This window comes from Phaseolus vulgaris, unplaced genomic scaffold, assembly GCF_000499845.2.
Source record: "Phaseolus vulgaris cultivar G19833 unplaced genomic scaffold, P. vulgaris v2.0 scaffold_20, whole genome shotgun sequence".
Taxonomy (NCBI): Eukaryota; Viridiplantae; Streptophyta; class Magnoliopsida; order Fabales; family Fabaceae; genus Phaseolus; species Phaseolus vulgaris.
In genome coordinates, this window is record NW_027174089.1 from 345,745 (window position 1) to 365,318 (window position 19,574).

The 19,574-nt window shown below is 43.5% G+C and overlaps 1 protein-coding gene across 1 annotated transcript; it reads right to left on the reverse strand.

Annotated features, from left to right (window-relative positions):
- Positions 1-10,003: 10,003 nt before the first annotated feature.
- Positions 10,004-10,705, reverse strand: LOC137817204 (uncharacterized). Its single transcript, XM_068620449.1, has one exon. It carries the CDS (start codon positions 10,703-10,705, stop codon positions 10,004-10,006), a length of 702 nt encoding a protein of 233 aa, XP_068476550.1.
- Between the last annotated feature and the right edge of the window lie 8,869 nt (positions 10,706-19,574).

Sequence of the window (19,574 nt, forward strand, 5' to 3'; positions counted from 1 at the left end):
GATTTTACCTTTGCGTATTTCTCTTGTCTCTAATGACTCACGCTTTTACGCTTCTTCATCTTAATCTTCGAATTTCTTTTTCCCTCTGAACTTGTAAAATCTTCAACCTCCTTCTTACTTACTTTTCTTGGGCCCGAGGCACTCGTAGCCGAAGGCAGTACTGACTTTCTCATCGCTTTAGGATGAAAAGGGGAGTCTCTTCTTTTTTGGCCTCGACATCGCTCAAGGGCGAGGAGGACTTATGTGTTCTTCTGTGGCCTCGACATTGCTCGAAGGCGTGGAAGACTTATCCTACCTGTATTGGGTGTCTACGCTCGAGGAGAGACCTGCTCTGGGTGTCCTCAGCGTGTCTAAACACTTGGGACAAAAGTCGCGCTCTGGTGCCCACGCCCATGGAGAGGCCTACATAATAGTGTCGTATTATCCATGGGGTGTCTAAATACCAGTGCGACTTAGCCCTTATCTCTTCGCGCTTGGTGCCCACGCCTGAGAAGGGCCCACTACAGCAGCGCCGTATCATCCTCAGGGTGTCTGAAAACACCAAGGCGAAGTGTTCTAAACATCAGACGCTGGGGCTAGCTGTTCCTACCTGAGGAAGGGGCCTCCCGAAGGAATCCCTTAACCCCTGCTTAGGGACTAGGCACCCAGATTTTAGTCTTCGTCTAACGTCTGATACCGGGGCTAACTATTCATACCTGAGGAGGGGGTGTCCCGAAAGAATCTCTTAACCCCTGCTCAAGGACTAGGCACCTGGATTTTTTAACTTTATGTCTAACATCTGGTACCGGGGCTAGCTATTCATACTTGAGGAGGGGGCGTCCCGAAGGAATCTCTTAACCCCTTCTCAAGGATAAGGCATCCGGATTTTTTAACTTATATAGAACATACCCGTTATCTTGCTTTGCATCTGACCTCTGCTCCTTTATCTGGCGATGCCTACTTCTGGCGACGCCTTGTCCCGGCGAAGCCTTCTCTTGGCGACGCTTTATCTTGGCGACACCTTATCTTGGCGACGCCTCATCTTGGCGACGCCTCATCTTGGCGACGCCTCATCTTGGCGACGCCTCATCTTGGCGACGCCTCATCTCGGCGACGCCTTATCTCGGCGACGCCTCATCTTGGCGACGCCTTGAATCTCAGTCTTTGTTTCTTTAATTTTTGATCTTACATGAGAGGGAAAAACTAAGGCAAGAATATCTTAAACTTCTCTTTTCTTTATTTGGGTGACCTCATTAAAAAACCCTCGGGAGGGAAAAATAGTGTCCCTTTTACAAAATTTCAACTAAAATAAAACTTTAAATTCGTCGCATTTCAACTACGTAGGATGGGGCCTCCTTCTAGAGTCTCTAACTTATATGAACCATTCCCTTTGGCTTTGATTACTCTGAACGATCTAGTCCACTTGGGAGACAACTTGTTTTTCAACTCGTAAGGGTGAGCCTTCATCATGACCAGATCACCAACATGGAATTGTCGCAGCTTCACCTTAGAGCTGTACTGACGCTCCACTCTTCTTTTCACAGCCTCAGCCTTAATTCTCGCCTCTTCTGTAGCTTCGTCTATCAGATCCAGATTCACCTTCCTTTCTTCGTTGGACTCTTCTGCCACGAAACCTAGGAAACGAGGCGAGCTCTCGTGGATCTCCACTGGGATCATGGCGTCCGACCCATACACTAGGCTGAAAGGCGTCTCCATGGTGGAAGATTGAGGCGTGGTGTGGTAAGCCCATACGATCCTTGGTACTTCTTCTGCCCACGCCCCTTTAGCCTTCTCTAATCTACATTTCAAACCCCTCAACAAAACTCTATTTGCTGACTCGACCTGCCCATTCGTCTGGGTGTGTTTGACTGATGCAAACACCTGCTTGATTCCTACTTCTGTACACAGCTTCCCCAACTGTTGGTTCGCGAACTGGGTGCCATTGTCTGAAATGAGACGTCTCGGCACCCTAAAACGACACACAATGTTCTTCCAAACAAAGTGTTCTACCTTGATGGCATTTCATGTGTTCTTCTTGAATCAAAGTAGTAAAAATGGATGCGGAAGCAATGGGTGAGTGAAACAAAGCCCTCCTAGGAGTTGTGATGGCTTTGAAGGTGCATGATGAGTATGGATTAGAGAGGTTCGGCCAGCTCTATGAAGAAAGGTGAAGGGAGTGAAGTTTATAGCCTAGATTTCTAGGAGAAGTAAAGCTAGTGCACAAAATGGGCAGCATAACAATACTCAATTAAACTTGTCAAATACAATGAGGTAGCCTCCCTATTTATAGGCTATGTGGACGTAAATGTTAAGCCACCTTTCTAAAGAAAATAAAACCAAAAATTAAATCTAAATCTAAGGTGCAATGACCGGCCATACACTACCCTAGATTCTAGAAGGTTTCCATAAAAAATGCTTCCTACACTATCCTATCTACTAAGTACCCCCAATGGGCCTTTATGCAAACATATACAAAGCCTTCTCTCTTCCATCCGTGGCCTCATTTGCTTGTGTTTGAATATGTTTGGCCATTGATCTTGTAAGGGGTCTTAGACGGTCTAGCTCCATGGATAGCCTCCCTCCTTCACGGCCTAGACGCTCACCTTCACGTCCTAGACGCTTACTTTCACGTCCTAGACGCTCACCTTGGTCTTGGTCTTGGTCTAGACGCTCTCCTTGGCTTGTGCCTTGGCTTCCTTGGGTAGGTGTGCCTGGCCCTCCTCCATCATCCCCTCCCCCTTGGAAAGGATTTGTCCTCAAATCCAGCTCGTCATCGTCATTGGTTCCTACAAATGGAGAAAGATCAATTACATTAAAAGTGTCATGTACTCGATATTCAAGAGGTAGGTCCAATTTATAAGCATTGTTGTTGACTCGCTTGAGAACTTGGAAAGGTCCATCACCTCGGGGACTTAGTTTGGACTTCCTTTGAGTTGGAAATCTATCTTTGCGAAGGTGAAGCCAAACTAAGTCTCCTTCCTCAAAAATTATTTCTCTCTTCCCTTTGTTGTTGTATTTTGTGTACTTCTCATTTTGTTGTTGTATTTGAATTTTAATCTTCTCATGCATTTTCTTGATAAAATCAGCCTTGAGTACTCCTTCCTTATGCACAAAATCTTGTGGATTAGGAAGGGGTATCAAATCCATGGGCGTGAGAGGATTAAAACCATATACTACCTCAAAAGGAGAAGCATTAGTAGTCTTGTGAACTACTCTATTGTAAGCAAATTCAATGTGGGGAAGGTACTCATCCCAAGATTTGTGGCTTCCCTTCATGATAGCCCTAAGCATAGTTCCAAGAGACCTATTGACTACTTCGGTTTGACCATCCGTTTGAGGATGACAAGAAGTTGAAAATTGTAGTCTTGTTCCAAGTTTACCCCAAAGAGTTTTCCAAAAGTGGCTTATAAACTTGGGATCTCGATCGGACACTATACTTCTAGGGAGACCATGGAGTCTCACCACTTCTCTAAAGAAGAGTTTAGAAATATTTTGAGCATCATCCACTTTGTGGCATGGAATAAAGTGGGACATTTTGCTAAAACGGTCCACTACCACAAAGATAGAGTCATGGCCTCTTGCAGTCCTAGGAAGTCCTAAAATGAAATCCATGCTAATGTCTTCCCAAGGAGCATTTGCAATCGGCAAAGGGGTGTAGAGTCCATGCGGCATTGTTCTAGACTTTGCTTTTAAACATGAGATACATCTAGAACAATGTCGTTGGACATCTTTCCTCATGTGTGGCCAACAAAATTTTGCTTTTAAAAGATCTAGAGTTTTATCAACTCCAAAATGGCCCATGAGTCCCCCTTCATGTGATTCTTTGACAAGGAGTTTTCTATGTGTTCCTTGGGGAATGCAAAGTTTTCCTTCTTTAAAAAGATATCCCTCGGACACATAGTAACCTCCTTGCGCTCTATGTAGACATTGGGCATAGATGGATGAGAGTTCTTGATCTTCTTGGTAAAGCTCTCTTATGTGGTCAAATCCAAGAATTTGGGCACCTAGTTTTGAAAAGAGAGTGTGCCGTCTTGAAAGAGCATCGGCCACTATATTGGTGCTTCCTTTCTTGTATTTGATTACATAAGGAAATTGTTCAAGAAATTCCATCCATTTAGCATGTCTCTTGTTGAGCTTGTGTTGGCCCTTTAAATATTTTAAAGACTCGTGATCACTATGGATAACAAATTCTTTGGACACAAGGTAGTGTTCCCAAGTCTTTAGGGCTCGCACAAGAGCATAGAGCTCTTTGTCATAGGTGGGGTAGTTGAGGGTGGCACCATGGAGTTTTTCACTAAAATAAGCAATGGGGTGTCCACCTTGCAACAAAACCGCACCTATGCCTACCCCGATGCATCACACTCTATCTCAAAAGTTTTGGAAAAATTTGGAAGAGATAGAATGGGTGCATTGGTGAGTTGAGCTTTGAGCCTTTGAAAGGCTTGCTCATGCTTTTCATTCCAACAAAATGCAACATCTTTTTTCACAAGTTCATTCAAAGGAGAAGCTAGACTAGAAAAATTAGGGACAAACCTTCTATAGAAGCTAGCTAACCCATGAAAACTTCTTACATCACTTACATTTTGTGGAGTTGGCCACTCGCGGATGGCTTTGATTTTCTCGGGATCTACATGCACCCCCTTTTTGTTAACTATGAAACCTAAGAAAACTACACTATCTACACAAAAGGTACACTTATCCCTATTGGCAAAAAGACTATTTTTCCTAAGAACTAGAAGAACTTCCCTAAGGTGACTTAGATGGTCTTCTAGGCTTTTACTATAGACTAAGATATCATCAAAGTAAACTACTACATATTTACCTATACAATCCCTCAAGGTGTGATTCATAAGCCTCATGAATGTGCTTGGAGCATTAGTAAGCCCAAAGGGCATCACCAACCACTCGTATAGTCCAAATTTGGTCTTAAAAGCGGTTTTCCACTCATCACCCTCCTTGATTCGAATTTGGTGATATCCACTTTTAAGGTCAATTTTGGAGAATAGAGTTGACCCATGCAATTCATCAAGCATATCATCAAGCCTTGGGATTGGATGCCTATACTTGATGGTGATGTTGTTGATTGCTCTACAATCACAACACATACGCCATTTTCCATCTTTTTTTGGCACCAACAAGACAGGTACAGCACAAGGGCTTAGGCTCTTTTGAACCCAACCCTTCTCCAACAAGTCTTGAACTTGTGATTCTATCTCCTTTCTTTCCTCGGGGTTGGTTCTATAAGCAGGCCTATTTGGTAGGCTTGCCCCCGGTATAAAGTCAATTTGATGTTCTATCCCCCTAAGAGGAGGAAGCCCAATGGGTCCTTCTTGGGAGAATAGATCTTCAAATTCACTCAAAAGGTTTTCTATTTGAGGAGGTAAAACCATGAGTTCACTACTTGTGGCAGTGCATGTAAGTGCTCCTTTACAAAAGATAAGGCTTGGTTGTTCAACAAGAAGCAAGTTTTCAAAAACATTTTCAAGAGGTTTTTCTTGTTGACCAACCTTGTGGGAAGGAACACTCTTCTCCCACGCCTTTCTATCCCTAAGGATTTTCTCTTTTTCTAGCTCTTTTTTTTTTTGTTTTCCTCATCCCTCTTTTGTTTCATTTGTATTTGGTCTTTCACCACTTGAGAATGTGGTAAAGGACTAAGTACAAACTTCTTATATTTATGGGTGAAGGAAATCTCGTTAGTGAGACCATCATGCAAGGTTTTCTTGTCAAATTGCCATGGCCTCCCTAATAAGATATGGCAAGCTTCCATAGACACTACATCACATAAAACTTTGTCTTTGTAGTTCCCTATGGAAAACTTGATTTCCACTTGCTTGTCTACATGTAGTTCCCCATTTTCATTAAGCCATTGAAGTTTGTAAGGTTTTGGGTGAGGAACTACTTGTAGCTTAAGCTTTTCAACCATCCTAGCACTACAGCAATTACAACTAGATCCACTATCCACAATGAGAGAACATATATTTTCTAAAACATTGCATCTTGTATGAAAGATGTTCTCCCTTTGTGTTTCCATGGATGTGCTAGGGTGATTGTTGAGGGTTCTCCTAATCATAAGCAATTCTCCCTCTAGTGGAGCTACCCTCTCATCCTCTCCCCCTTCTTCTTTCTCACTAGGCTCATCCTCGCCACTAGTGTACTCGTCTACACCTTTTAAAAACAAAGTCCTTTGGTTTGGACATTGTGCTTGCACATGCCCCCTACCATAGCACTTAAAACACTTGACATCTCTAGCTCGGATGGGTGGGGTTGAGGTTTCTTTGGTGAAGGGTTTGGTAGGCTCTTTTGGTTTTTCCTTGGATGTACTACCCTCCCTTCTAAACTCTTTCTTGGGATAAGAGCTAGAATAGGGGCTCACCTTTTGACTTGAAGTTTTGCGCAAGTTTTGTTGCTCAACTTTAATGCAAAGTTGAACCAAATCATTCAAGTCTTGATAAGGTAAGAGCTCTACTCTATCTCTTATCTCAAGTGATAGGCCACTAAGGAACCTAGCAATGGTGGTTTCCTCTTCCTCTCTAATAGAGGCTCTCATCATATAGAGCTCCATCTTTTGTCTATACTCCTCTACGCTCATATTTCTTTGTTGGAGTCTTTCGAGCTTGTCCATTAACTCCCTATGGTAGTAAGAGGGTATATGTCGACGTCTTAGGGCTCCCCTAAGGTCATTCCAATATGTAATGGAAGGTTCCCTATGAAGACGTCTATCTCTTTCGAGAGAGGTCCACCAATACATGGCATTCCCTTGGAAACTAAGGGTGGCTAGGGGTACTTTTCGTTCCTCACTTACCCTATGGCAAGCAAAAAGTTGCTCTACCTTCATCTCCCAATCTAGATATACTTCTACATTTTCCTTACCATGGAAATGAGGTAGGTCTACTCTTGTTTCCCTTGGCACCTCTTGTTCCCTTTGCCTAGTTCTTCTAGGGGGTGGTTGGTAATAATCATTGATTCTACGGCTTCCCTCCCCTACAGATTCAATACTTTGAGAATGTGATGCATGAGTTTTTTTTGATTTTTGTGATTTTTGTGACTTCTCTTCTTGAGCTTTAGCCAACTCATTGATTTTGTTCTCATTCTCCAATTGTCTAAAAGAGATCAATTGTACCGCTTGGGATACTTCTTTTAAAAGAGTTTTCAAAGATTTTACTTCACTTTCTATAGACTTTGGAGAGTGAGAAGAAGAAGACATGGCTAAAACTTTGTGTATATAGGTGTTTTACTTGGAGAAAGTTTAGGAAAGTTAGAGAAGGGAGTTTTCCAGGTAAGGGAGGTGAGTCACAAAGGACTACTTAAGTACCAAGCCTTTTCCTTGCCAAAAACTTTTCGTCCAATGACTTCACACAAAATTTTCTCTTAGTAGAACACTTAGAACACAAGAAGTTGAGAAATCAAAAAGCAAGAAAACTTATGTAAGCTAGATATGCAGCAAACTAGTCGGTATAGCACAAATTTAAACAATACTAAACATGCAAAACGTTTCTACCAAAACAAAAGAAATACAAGTTCAAACAAGCAACAAATTACTAAGCAAAATAACTATGCTATTCGGCCCTAGGTGAGGCTTCTTGGACACTTTGAGCCCTTGAAGACACACTCACCGTCTAAAACGTAAATTAAAAGAGGTAATTAACAATAATCCAAGTTGTAAAGGAGATAAGAAAACTCCCTTTGTTGATCCTCTTTTTGGTTAGTGCACTTTCTTTGTTGTCTTGATTGTTGATCTTCTAGGTGTTTGTAGTGTTTGTTTCGGCCTTAGCTTGACTCCTCCTTAGAAAGTTGGCTTTAATTCTCCAATTTCCAGCACCTATTCACAAGGGCTTAGCCTTAAATCAAGTCAATTTCCATGCACATAAGCACCAAGAGAGAATTAAATTTCAGCACCCAAATTGAGAGGTCAAGAAACAAAAGCAAGAAACAAATTTAATTGAAAGAAAACAGTACCACCAAAAGGATTTATAATATGACAACTTAGAAAGAGATTCAAGGAATTAAAGCAAACAATTAAAGGTACTCAATAAAAGTTGGCACACAAAAGGAATTCCTAAAGAAAAGCACTAGATTAGATGACCAAATAAAAAAAAACAGCACCACTGGAAAATGTTGTGGGCCAGAAAACAGTTTTGTTCCCCGATTTATGCTGAGCTGTAATGGTAAGATTTGTTTCTGAAATTTGGATACAAGAAAATTCAGGATCTTAGCTAAATTTTGGCTTTGGAATCACCTAAAACGCATGCACCATTTTTTTTTAATAATTTTTGCAAATTTGGTGTGCAGTTAGGCCAGCTGTAACGCTCAAGATTTGCACTCTGATTTTGTGAGATTTATCATTTTTTTTCTGTTGCTCCTTTTGACCTCATTCTTTTTTTGTCTTTTCTATAACACCTTAAACTTGCATTTTCCAGAAATTCAGAATTTTCCTATGGGTAGAAAAATTTTGTTAAACAAAACAGCCCAGAACAGAGAGGTGATACAGGGGAAATCTGGAAAACTGGAAGAAAACAGCAAGATAACCAAAATTAACACAATGGAAATGTGAGAATGGAAATTGTGTATGAACTAAGACATAATTATGAACTCAAACTAAAAATAAAAAGCACCAAAGGATCAAAATAACAGCAGATTAAAGCAATATAAAGAGACCCAAAACAAGAAACAATCAAGCCAAAAAATAGGACTACTAAGAATTGATGACAATATGGATGAACATGACTTGACAAAACATGTATAGATTCAGAAAATTAAAGACTCAAAGCATAATATGAAGCAAAATAATGAAAGCAATAAAGACTCAAAGCCTAAAACAAAATAGCAACACAAAGGTGTATGGAATCCTATCACAAATTGCACAAGAACTTGTTCAAGATCAAATGAACAAGAGTGCTTGGGTTGGATCTTCCACAAAGCACACCAAGAACAAATTAAAATATAAAAACAGCAAGACTAGTAAGGAATTGAAATGACAAAGATGAAATAAAGAAGAACTGAAATTAAAAAGACAAGCTACTCATCTTGAAGAACCAAAAGCTCATGATACCAAATGATGGCATTTCATGTGTTCTTCTTGAATCAAAGTAGTAAAAATGGATGCGGAAGCAATGGGTGAGTGAAACAAAGCCCTCCTAGGAGTTGTGATGGCTTTGAAGGTGCATGATGAGTATGGATTAGAGAGGTTCGGCCAGCTCTATGAAGAAAGGTGAAGGGAGTGAAGTTTATAGCCTAGATTTCTAGGAGAAGTAAAGCTAGTGCACAAAATGGGCAGCATAACAATACTCAATTAAACTTGTCAAATACAATGAGGTAGCCTCCCTATTTATAGGCTATGTGGACGTAAATGTTAAGCCACCTTTCTAAAGAAAATAAAACCAAAAATTAAATCTAAATCTAAGGTGCAATGACCGGCCATACACTACCCTAGATTCTAGAAGGTTTCCATAAAAAATGCTTCCTACACTATCCTATCTACTAAGTACCCCCAATGGGCCTTTATGCAAACATATACAAAGCCTTCTCTCTTCCATCCGTGGCCTCATTTGCTTGTGTTTGAATATGTTTGGCCATTGATCTTGTAAGGGGTCTTAGACGGTCTAGCTCCATGGATAGCCTCCCTCCTTCACGGCCTAGACGCTCACCTTCACGTCCTAGACGCTTACTTTCACGTCCTAGACGCTCACCTTGGTCTTGGTCTTGGTCTAGACGCTCTCCTTGGCTTGTGCCTTGGCTTCCTTGGGTAGGTGTGCCTGGCCCTCCTCCATCATACCTTGTGCGCAGTGATATGTTCCACTGGTTCTTCCTCTATCCACTTGGTGAAGTACTCGATGGCAACGATTAAGTACTTCATCTGCCTTATTGCTAGTGGGAATGGGCCTAAGATATCAATCCCCCAAGTATGGAAAGGCCTTGGGCTGTATATGGATCTCAGTTCCTCTGGTGGCGCCCTGTGCCAATCAGCGTGCATCTGACACTGCTTGCAGCGCTGGGCGTATCGAACGCAGTCTTCTCTTACTGTCGGTCAATAAAACCCTGCACGTACTACCTTGGATGCCAAGACTCTTCCTCCCACGTGGCTCCCACAAATACCTTCGTGGAGTTCAGCCATTATCCTGGTGCACTCGTCGCCACTTACGCATGTCAAGATAGGGTGTGTAAACCCATGTCTGAATAATATCCCATCCACTAAGTTGTACCTTGCAGCGTTCCTCTTGACCTTCCTGCCTTCTTCTGGTTCCGCTGGGAGGATCCCATCCGCGAGGTATCGCTTGTAGGGGGTCATCCAGGTATCTCCTTCCTCCAAGGCGCATACCTGTACGCCCTTCTCTTCTTCCGGCGAGGTCGCGTAAGTACTGATGTAGGGTGACCTCGCCGTGTCTTGACTCAGAGAGCGATGGCTCATTGGCTTTCCTCTTGCTGTACTAATGTGAAGGACATCCACCCTGTTGTATGCCACAAACTTTCGCGGCGTTTTGAGGGTCTCTTTGATGACAGTCCTCTGCCTTCCCCCCTTGCCTGAGCTGGTCAACTTGGCAAGCAGGTTAGCTCTGGCATTTTGCTCTCTAGGGACATGCACTAGCTCAAACGCGGCGAAGGCTCCCTTCAACACCTCGACGTACCTCAAGTATGCGGCCATCTGTGGATCCTTTGCCTGATACTCCCCCGTTACTTGCCCTATGACCAATTGTGAGTCACTCTTTGCCAAGAGGCTTTGAGCGCCCATTTCTTTGGCCAAAAGCATCCCAGCAAACAACGCCTCGTACTCCGCTTGGTTATTGCTTACTTTAAAGGCAAAGCGTAAAGCTTGCTCGATCAACACTCCGTTAGGCCCTTCCAAGATTATTCCAGCGCCACTCCCCTGCTGGTTGGAGGACCCATCCACTGAGAGCATCCACTTTGACCCATTTCTACCTCTTGAGGATCTCCTCCTGGTGATAGTTCTGCCACAAAATCAGCATAGACTTGCCCCTTGATGGATCCCCTGGGTTCGTACTGGATATCAAACTCCGACAACTCCACCGCCCAACGAACCATCCTCCCTGCTACATCTGGCTTCTGAAGTACTTTCTGGATGGGTAGGTTCGTCATCACCACCACTGTGAAACTGTGGAAATAGTGGCGGAGCCTTCTGGCTGAGAATTGCTGCTAGTGCCGCCTTCTCCAGTGACTGGTACCTCAATTCTGGGCCTTGCAAGGCCTTGCTTACGAAGTAAATGGGCTTCTACACTTGGTCTTGCTCCTGGATTAGCATAGAGCTAATGGCCCACTTTGTTACCGCAAGGTATAATCGGAGGGGGATGCCTACTTGTGTCTTGCAAAGCACAGGTGGAGTCTCCAAGTACTCCTTCAACTTGAGGAACGCTGCTTCACACTCATCCGTCCATGCAAAACGGCTATTCCTCTTTAGGCACTGGAAGTAGGGGTGGCCCTTCTCACCTCCAGCAGATACCAATCTTGACAGGGCCGCCATCCACCCAGTCAATTGCTGAACATCTTTAACTGAGGTTAGGCTCTTCATGGCGATGATAGTTGCACACTTGCCAGGGTTCGCTTCTATCCCTCTCTCAGTGAGCATGAATCCTAAGAACTTCCCTGCCTCCACGCCAAAAACGCACTTTTCTGGGTTTAATTTGAGGCGGTACTTTGATATGGTAGCAAATAGCTATTCCAGACCCGCTGCGTGCTGCCCCCTGTCGTGCGAAGTCACCACCATGTCATCTACGTAGGCCTGCACGTTCCTTCCAAGCATAGGTGCAAGGACCTTATCCATTAGCCTTTGGTAGGTGGCGCCTGCATTCTTCAAACCAAATGACATCACCTTATAACAGTAACTGCACGTCTCCGTCATGAACGTCGTTTTACACTCATCTCTTGGGTGCATCTTGATCTGATTGTAACCTGAGAATGCGTCCAGGAAACTCAGCATTTTGCAGCCTGAGGCGCTGTCCACTATAGCGTCGATGTTAGGCAGTGGGTACGAATCTTTAGGGCATGCCTTGTTCAGATCTGTGAAGTCAACGCACATCCTCCATTTCCCATTTGCCTTCTTCACTAGAACTACGTTGGCCAGCCACTCAGGGTATTGTATCTCCCTGATGTGCCCAGCGCTTAGCAGCTTCTGCGTCTCGTCCTTCACAATGAGGCATCGTTCCTCGTTGAACTTCCTCCTTCTCTGTCGCATAGGGCGAACCTTGGCGTCCATGGTAAGATGGTGGCACAAAAAATCTGGGTCGATGCCTGGCATGTCCGCCGTAGTCCACGCGAATGCATCTAGGTGGCGCGAGATCACCGCAGCTACCTCTTCTCGTTCTTCCTGGCTCAAGAAGAGTCCTAATTTGAACACCTTACCCCCTATTTGTCTTTCCACCACGTTGTCTACTAGTTGGGGTTGCTCACTCTGCACGTTCTCTGTGCGAGACTCATTCATGGGATCCTCTTCTATAGGAGTCGCCCTATCGGATGCATCGGGCATCGCCTCCTCTGAGTCTTCTTCCATGGGCGAGGCCTCTCCGTATACTTCTTCCATTGGCGAGGCGTCACTGTATCTTCCTTCTGTGCGTGCATCTTCTATAGGCGTCGCCCCTACAGGTATGGCCTCGACGGGCGTGGACTCTGCAGGCGTCGCCTCTTGCACTGGTTCTAGCTCCATTCGCGAATCTGAAACGGGTGGTCGTTCAATCACCATGACCACGCCTCTCTTCGTCTTCAGGCTATTTTCATAGCACTTTCGGGCCTCTTCCTGATCTGACTTGATTACGATTACTTTGCCACTAAGATCTAGTAGCTTCATCTTCATGTAGCGCGTGAAGGACACTGCCTAACAAGATGTTGTAGGCTGAGTTGGCGTTAACCACCAAGTACCGGATGCTCTCGGTGCGCGACGCCGCTCTATCAGTGAACGTCGTCCTCAGCTCCAGGTAACCACGTACCTCCACCGGGTTATCTGCAAACCCATACAAGCATCCAGTATAGGGTCTCAGCAGGTCAGGGGATAACTGTAGCTTGTTGAAGGTCGACCAAAACATGACGTCTGCAGAACTGCCCTGGTCGACGAGAACCCTATGTACCTTTCTTCCCGTTGTGACTATTGAAATGACCACGGGGTCATTATTGTGTGGGACGACATCCCGCAGGTCAGCCCTTGTGAAAACGAGGTCTGACTCCCACGGGTCATCCGGAAACTCCTCAGCAACTGAACTCACTGACCTCACATATTTCTTAGGTTGAGAGGCAGTGGGTCCTCCTCCGGAAAAGCCGCCATAAATGGTGTGTACTTCTTCGCTTGACCTTCCTCTGGTGTCGCCATGGCTGTGGTTGTAGTAGACCCAGCGAGATAATCTCATCCAATTGATAGCCCAGTGCTAAGCAGTTGTTAATATGGTGCCCGAATGCCTCGTGAAATTTGCACCATGATTCTTTGTGGGGTCCCAACACCTTGTCAGACTTCACCAGTGGCCTCAACCTGTAAGCTATGTTGGGCACAACGATGAGGTCTTTAAGCTCCACCACGAAATTATGCCTCAGAGGGCTATTTCCCTCTCTCCTTCCTTCTGCTCGACCCCTAGGCTGGGTCCTCCTTGCCTCGTAGGTGCACTTCCTGTCTTGGTTCTTTCTCTCTGTGGCGGCTTTGTGGATCCTAACAGGTTGTGTGCGCATGTGCGCTCTTGGGCGTGTGGGTGCAGCAATCGTGCATTTCTCGTATGCCTCACCCTTAGAGGCAATGTGTTCTACCGCCTGACGCCTTATTTCAGCAAAAGTCTTGGGCGGCTGCGATTGAGTGACTTGCTGAAAGACCCAGGACAAACCCCTTTCCTGAATGCGTACACGATCATGGGCTCGTCTGTGGTACCCACCTTCACCACCTGCGCCCCGAAACGGCTTATGTACTCTTTCAGGGTCTCACCTTGATACTGCTTCACGTCAAACAGATCGTATGAAACTGGGGGTGGAGCCCTGTTGGCTAGATACTGCTCTCTGAATAGCCGCGAAAGCTCTGTGAAAGACGTGATGTGACCCTCTGGGAGGCTGATGAACCAATCCATGGGCATCCCAATCAAAGTGCTCATTAAGAGCTTGCATCTTACGGCATCAGAACCGCATACCAACATCATATGTGTGTGGAACGCAGTGAGGTGCGCCTCATGGTCCTCCATCCTTGTGAAGGTTACTTTGGGCCCCGTGAATGTGTTGGGGATCGCTGTCTCTAGGATCGCCTGTGAGAATGGTGTTGAGAATTCTCTTGGTGGGGTGGCAGTCTCAAGCTCGTCTACGTCGTTGGTGCGGTGGAGCTCATCGTTTCTCGCCTGAGATGCTGTGAGATCCGCCTGCATGCGCTCTTGCTCCGCTTTGGATGCTGCCATTGCTTCTTGCAATCCTTGCATCATGGCCATGAGTTGCTGCATGGTCATCTCTTCACTCCTAGCGCGTGCGGGTCTCATTTTCATGGTTTCTGGAAGCCTTCCTGACTATCGTGCGATTTGAGAACTGGGATTGGGTTGGAAACTGCAATTGGAACTGAAAAACTGTGTGATGGGACTGATGTTTTATATCGGCCCCACGATGGGCGCCAAATGTTCCCGCCGGTTGACCGGGGTCGTCTTTATGTGTGGCTTGTCTTTACGAGCTAGGGCACCTTCATTCTGCTCCGTCTGTGAGTACCTGAAAAGAAGTTAACAAAGGGGCGCCCTCGCGGCCGTTTGCACTCCGATGATCAAGTCAGCTAGCGAGAAACATCAAAGGGGACACACCTCCGTATCGAAACACCGTGACTGGATGCTCTGAAGGTGGTCAAAAATACTGAGTAACTAATTACTGTGTTGCCCTAATTGTTTGTGCGTACAATGGGTGCGCCGTGGAACAACTAGGGTTTGTGACTCTGTGTATACTGTGAGAATTAGGTCAAAACTCGGATCCCTTTCAAAGGTCCCAAAACCCCCTTCTTATACACCTCCCGCATTTAAAGCGCATTAGAGCGCATTGAAAGCGTATAAAAATCATGCCTTGAAACGTTCGAAACTTAACTGAATTAACGCGTACCTTAGCGAACTTTTAGGAAAGCCTCGATGTTTTCAGTGCTTATTGCCACGTGTTCTTCTGACTTGATCGCTGCTCTACACAGTGGGCCTCACAGTGCCGTAACCCAACTTAGGGTTATTCCATTGTGTGAGTCCTCTTTCCTCAAAGTGCATCTGGCGCGGGGGATAACTTTCTGGGTGCCAACTCATGCGCCCCAGCCTCTAGTCATTCGCCCTGGGAGTGTCTGGGAGTGTATCTACCTTTCTCTAATGCCATGCACGTGGTTCTCCCCTGGGCGTGGCCCTCTCATGGGTCGTATCGGCCCTAGGGTCTCCCATCGGTGGCATGGGTATTTCACGAGTCAGGTTACTCCCTACCGGTACTAGAACTATAGCCTTGAAGCCGCCTTTCTCTTCTTTTTATTACTGTTCTGAGCTACGTCTTAACCCGACGATGCTTCAACCTGGCGATACCCTCTTCTGGCGATGCCTTACTTTGGCAACGCCTTATCTTGGCGACGCCTCACTTTGGCGACGCCTTCTCTTGGCGACGCCCCCAAGCGGTCAGTCTGTTGACTTCCTTCCTTGGACTCCTCGAGTGGTCCCACTATATGTTGACTTGGACTTAATCGTTGACTTTGACTTTGGTCAACGCCCAGGGACGGGACGGTACAATATTGTTTTGTAGAGATGGTTGATGTAGGTATTGTTCTCTAAGTTTTGAGTCAATTATTGATATGTTAAATGAAGACTACTTAGTTGCATCAATCTTTTAAACAAAAATACAAAGTTTCTCCCTAATGTAATATAGGGTCAACTTAGGTTAAATCCCAAAGAAAACATGTTGATTGAATTCGTTTTGATGTTCTTATCTTCACAAATTAAAAAAGGGGAAACTTGATTTTAAATGCAAAAAGTAGAAGAAAGTAAAATGCAAGACTATGTATTACACCATACCATCTGTCAAAACAATTGTCTGATAGATTGTCTAGTGTAACTGAAAGTTGTAAATGACTTGAATGTAAAACATTGGAAAGAAAACAAAGATTATAAAACTATAAATATAAATATAAATAAACAGGCAATAGAAGATTAAAAGTAAAGTACAATTATTAGATCATCTAGTCGAACATCGTCTGCTAGATCATCCAATATTTGTACAACAAGGAAAAATAGAAAGAATGAAACATGCAATGAATCAAGGTAAATTGCAGAAAGAACTAAGTACAACTACCAATGTGTTAGAAAACACTAACCAGATCGTCTGATAGTTTGACTTTGGAACATTGAGAACTAAAAAATATTGAAAAGTAAATTGCAAAGAATGTAAATGACTGAAACTTAAATTGCTATGAAAAGTAAATTGCAAAGAAACTTTAAAAGAGTGGTGTTCCGTCCGGTTGACCGGGACGTCTTCGTGCACGACCTCAACAGTCAGCTGGGGACTCCTTCCCGCTGGTTGCCCGTGGATTCCTGCAAAAAAGAGGACAAAGAGGCGCCCTAGCGGCCGTGTGCACTCCGACGCTCAAGTCAGCCAGCAAGAAACACCAAAAAACTGTCCACCCACGTATCTGAGCGCCGCGTATGGCACTCTGAAGGTGGTAAAAGAAATGTGTATATGTGTGTGCGTTGTCTCCTTCAGGAAAAAATATTCTCCAGTCACTTGTACGTAACCTTAAAGCACGGGCAAGCAACCAAAGAGTTTCTCATAAATTTGCCAAAGGTTCCAACCCTTTTCCCGACATTCTCAGCGCTATTTAAACTGTCCCCAGCATTTAAAGCGCCTTAAAGCGCCTTTAATCTCAAACGTAACGCACTCATTAAAGCGCTTAATTACGAAACGTAGCGCATTTAAGACGTTGAAACGCTTGGGAGCCATAATAGTACCTAAATGCTCGAAAGGGAAACTGTATTGAATATCTTTAATTACCTGGCACCTGACTAGAGTGTGTTTCTATTCCGGCATGGCTGTTGTACACGTGGAGGGCCTCACGACGCCATGACCCCATTTGGGGGCGTTTCTGCCCATCTGGGGACGTTTCTACGTGTGGGTCCTCCTGCTTGGGAGTGCTACTGCGCTAGGGGTGGCTTTTTGGGTGCCAACTCATGCCCCCAAGTATCTAGCCACTTACTCTGAGAGCGTATCTGCCTTCCTCTCACACCCTGCACCCGGTTATCCTGGGCGTGACCTTCCTCTTGGGTCGTATCTGTCCCGAAGGCGTCTCTGGGGCGGCAGGGGTACTTCGCGAGTCAGGCTGCCCTTCACTGGTACTATCACTATGGCCTTGAAGCCACCTTTTCCTTCTCTTTATCACTTTCCCGAGACATCAAGACCTAAGGCTTTCCCACGGCGTCGCTCCCTCCATGGTCTTTCCTACCCATGGGTATCGGGGAACCACACCGTGATTGCCTTGTTTTTACACTGTTTGATCTGGCGACGCCCTCACCTGGGCGACGCCTTCACCTAGGCGACGCCTCCACCTAGGCGACACCTTCACCTAGGCGACGCCTTCACCTAGGCGACGCCTTGCGTTGACTTTGACTCTTCAGCCGTTGACTTTGTAAATTGCATGAAAGTAAAAACTGCTAATGTAAAACAAAGCTTAACTGGAATGAAAATTAAAACAAATTTAAAATGTATTAAAACTTCAATTCTAATTGACGAAATCCTAATCGAACATGAAAATCACAGAACATCGTATGTCATGATTTTAGAATCACTATTATCCAATTCCAAAATCCAATTCATTTTGAAGATTGACATTGAAATAAAATGAACTATAAGAAAAGAATAAAACGAATGAAGATGAAGAAGAATATCTCGAATCGATTGAACTTAGAGCGTCAGAAAACAGAAAAATTGAAAATAAAAAACTAAACTAAAATTTTGTATCTACTGAACTCCCTCTCTAACACACACCTTTCGTACTTTGTTTGTCTGTCTATAAAGTTTCTACTTTCGAAAGGGTTTCAAATTTATTAGTTAATGCTTTTCGTTGATCTTCTACTATAGGTTTCCCATAGGTTCTCTTTAGTTAAGCTTTCGGTCTCCAAGTCTTCCTTCTTTAGTATCTTCATTCATGCTTCGTAAGTCATTTTTGAATTCCACGTTAGCTTTGTAAAAGAGTTAAAACACTTCTTTAGATGCATTAAACAAAATATAAACCACAAGAAGTCATTTTTAAGCCAATTTTTGTAAAAACTCTATAATTTTGGAGAAAATGCAAATATAATCTAAAAAGCAGAAAATAAAAACAAAGGAAAGTTCAAGGAAATGAAATTAGTCTAGAAAAATACAAAAAAATACAATTATCATTGCACTTGTAAATTTTTGGTTTGGACAAACAAATCAATTGTTTAGTTGAATCTTCACATTTCACACTTGGGTTAAGAAGTTGAGTACTTTTCCAATGGTATCATTTGTTGGATGTAAATATCATTTTGTATATGTACTATTTTGTGTACAAGTTTCCATTGACAACTCTAATTGTACTATTTTGTTGTATTTTCGATATATTCTGAAATAGCTAATTAAAAGGATGTTATGTGAGATTGACATTGTTTTAAGGTTGACACATGTGTAGGTTAGGTTGTACCCATTTGGATTTTTTATTAACGTGTCCCATTGGATAAGTCCTCCATAGTAGATTATTGCTTTAGTTGAATTGATTGGATCTTTATTTATAGAAGAGTTGGATGCAATGGCTGCATCTAGAAGGTGTAAAATTTCCTCTGTAAATCTTGTTAACTTGGGATACAGCTAATCATGATAGGAATCGAAAATTGAGACTACCAAGTTAACAATTCAGAAACATTTTCATAAGTTATTATGTGAACAACATTGTACCTAATTTTCCCCTATGAGGTTAGTTGAGGTTGGAAATAGTACCACTTCTTAAATCTTGTATGATCTTGTAGTCCCAAAGCACCACAAACTTTCGCCTTTAAATGAGAGAAGGTACAATTATAGAAGATGCAAAAAAATTTAGGAGATGGACATTCAAAAAGGATGCCTTCATCATTTTCTATTATCTGACCATTTGCAAAGAGAATAAGATCAAAATTGTGAAAATTCTCAGTTTCTGTTATCCAAAGATGATCCATTTGAACTTAATGTTTCTTGACTGCCAAGAGTACCTAAAAAGAAAGAGTTTAAGAAGTAAGGTTTGGTCATCTTATGAATGCGAGTCCATAGTTATTAATTGGGACTTTAGGAACCTTAGGAACTCATTTCAAAAGACCTTTAGGAACAAAAACCTCCTAACTTTGCAGAATTTAACAGTGTGGCCCCTTTTCATAGAGTAGAAGAAAATTTTTAACCGGTTGTCTCGACAAGAAAACTAGGTTGTTTTTCACAAAAATTTGAGAAAGGTTTTGAAAAAGGTTTGTTCTTATTGTTTGGATTAAATCCACCAATTCAGTCTTTCCAAAAACACAATTTTGAGAAGCAAGAACAATTTCAAGATTGGATTGGCCTTTGGAAAACTTGTCCATGATTTTTAAAAGATAGTGAACCTTCTTTTGAAAGGAATCATAATTTTCACAAAAGTTTGAATAAACACAGTTAGAAGAAGAGTT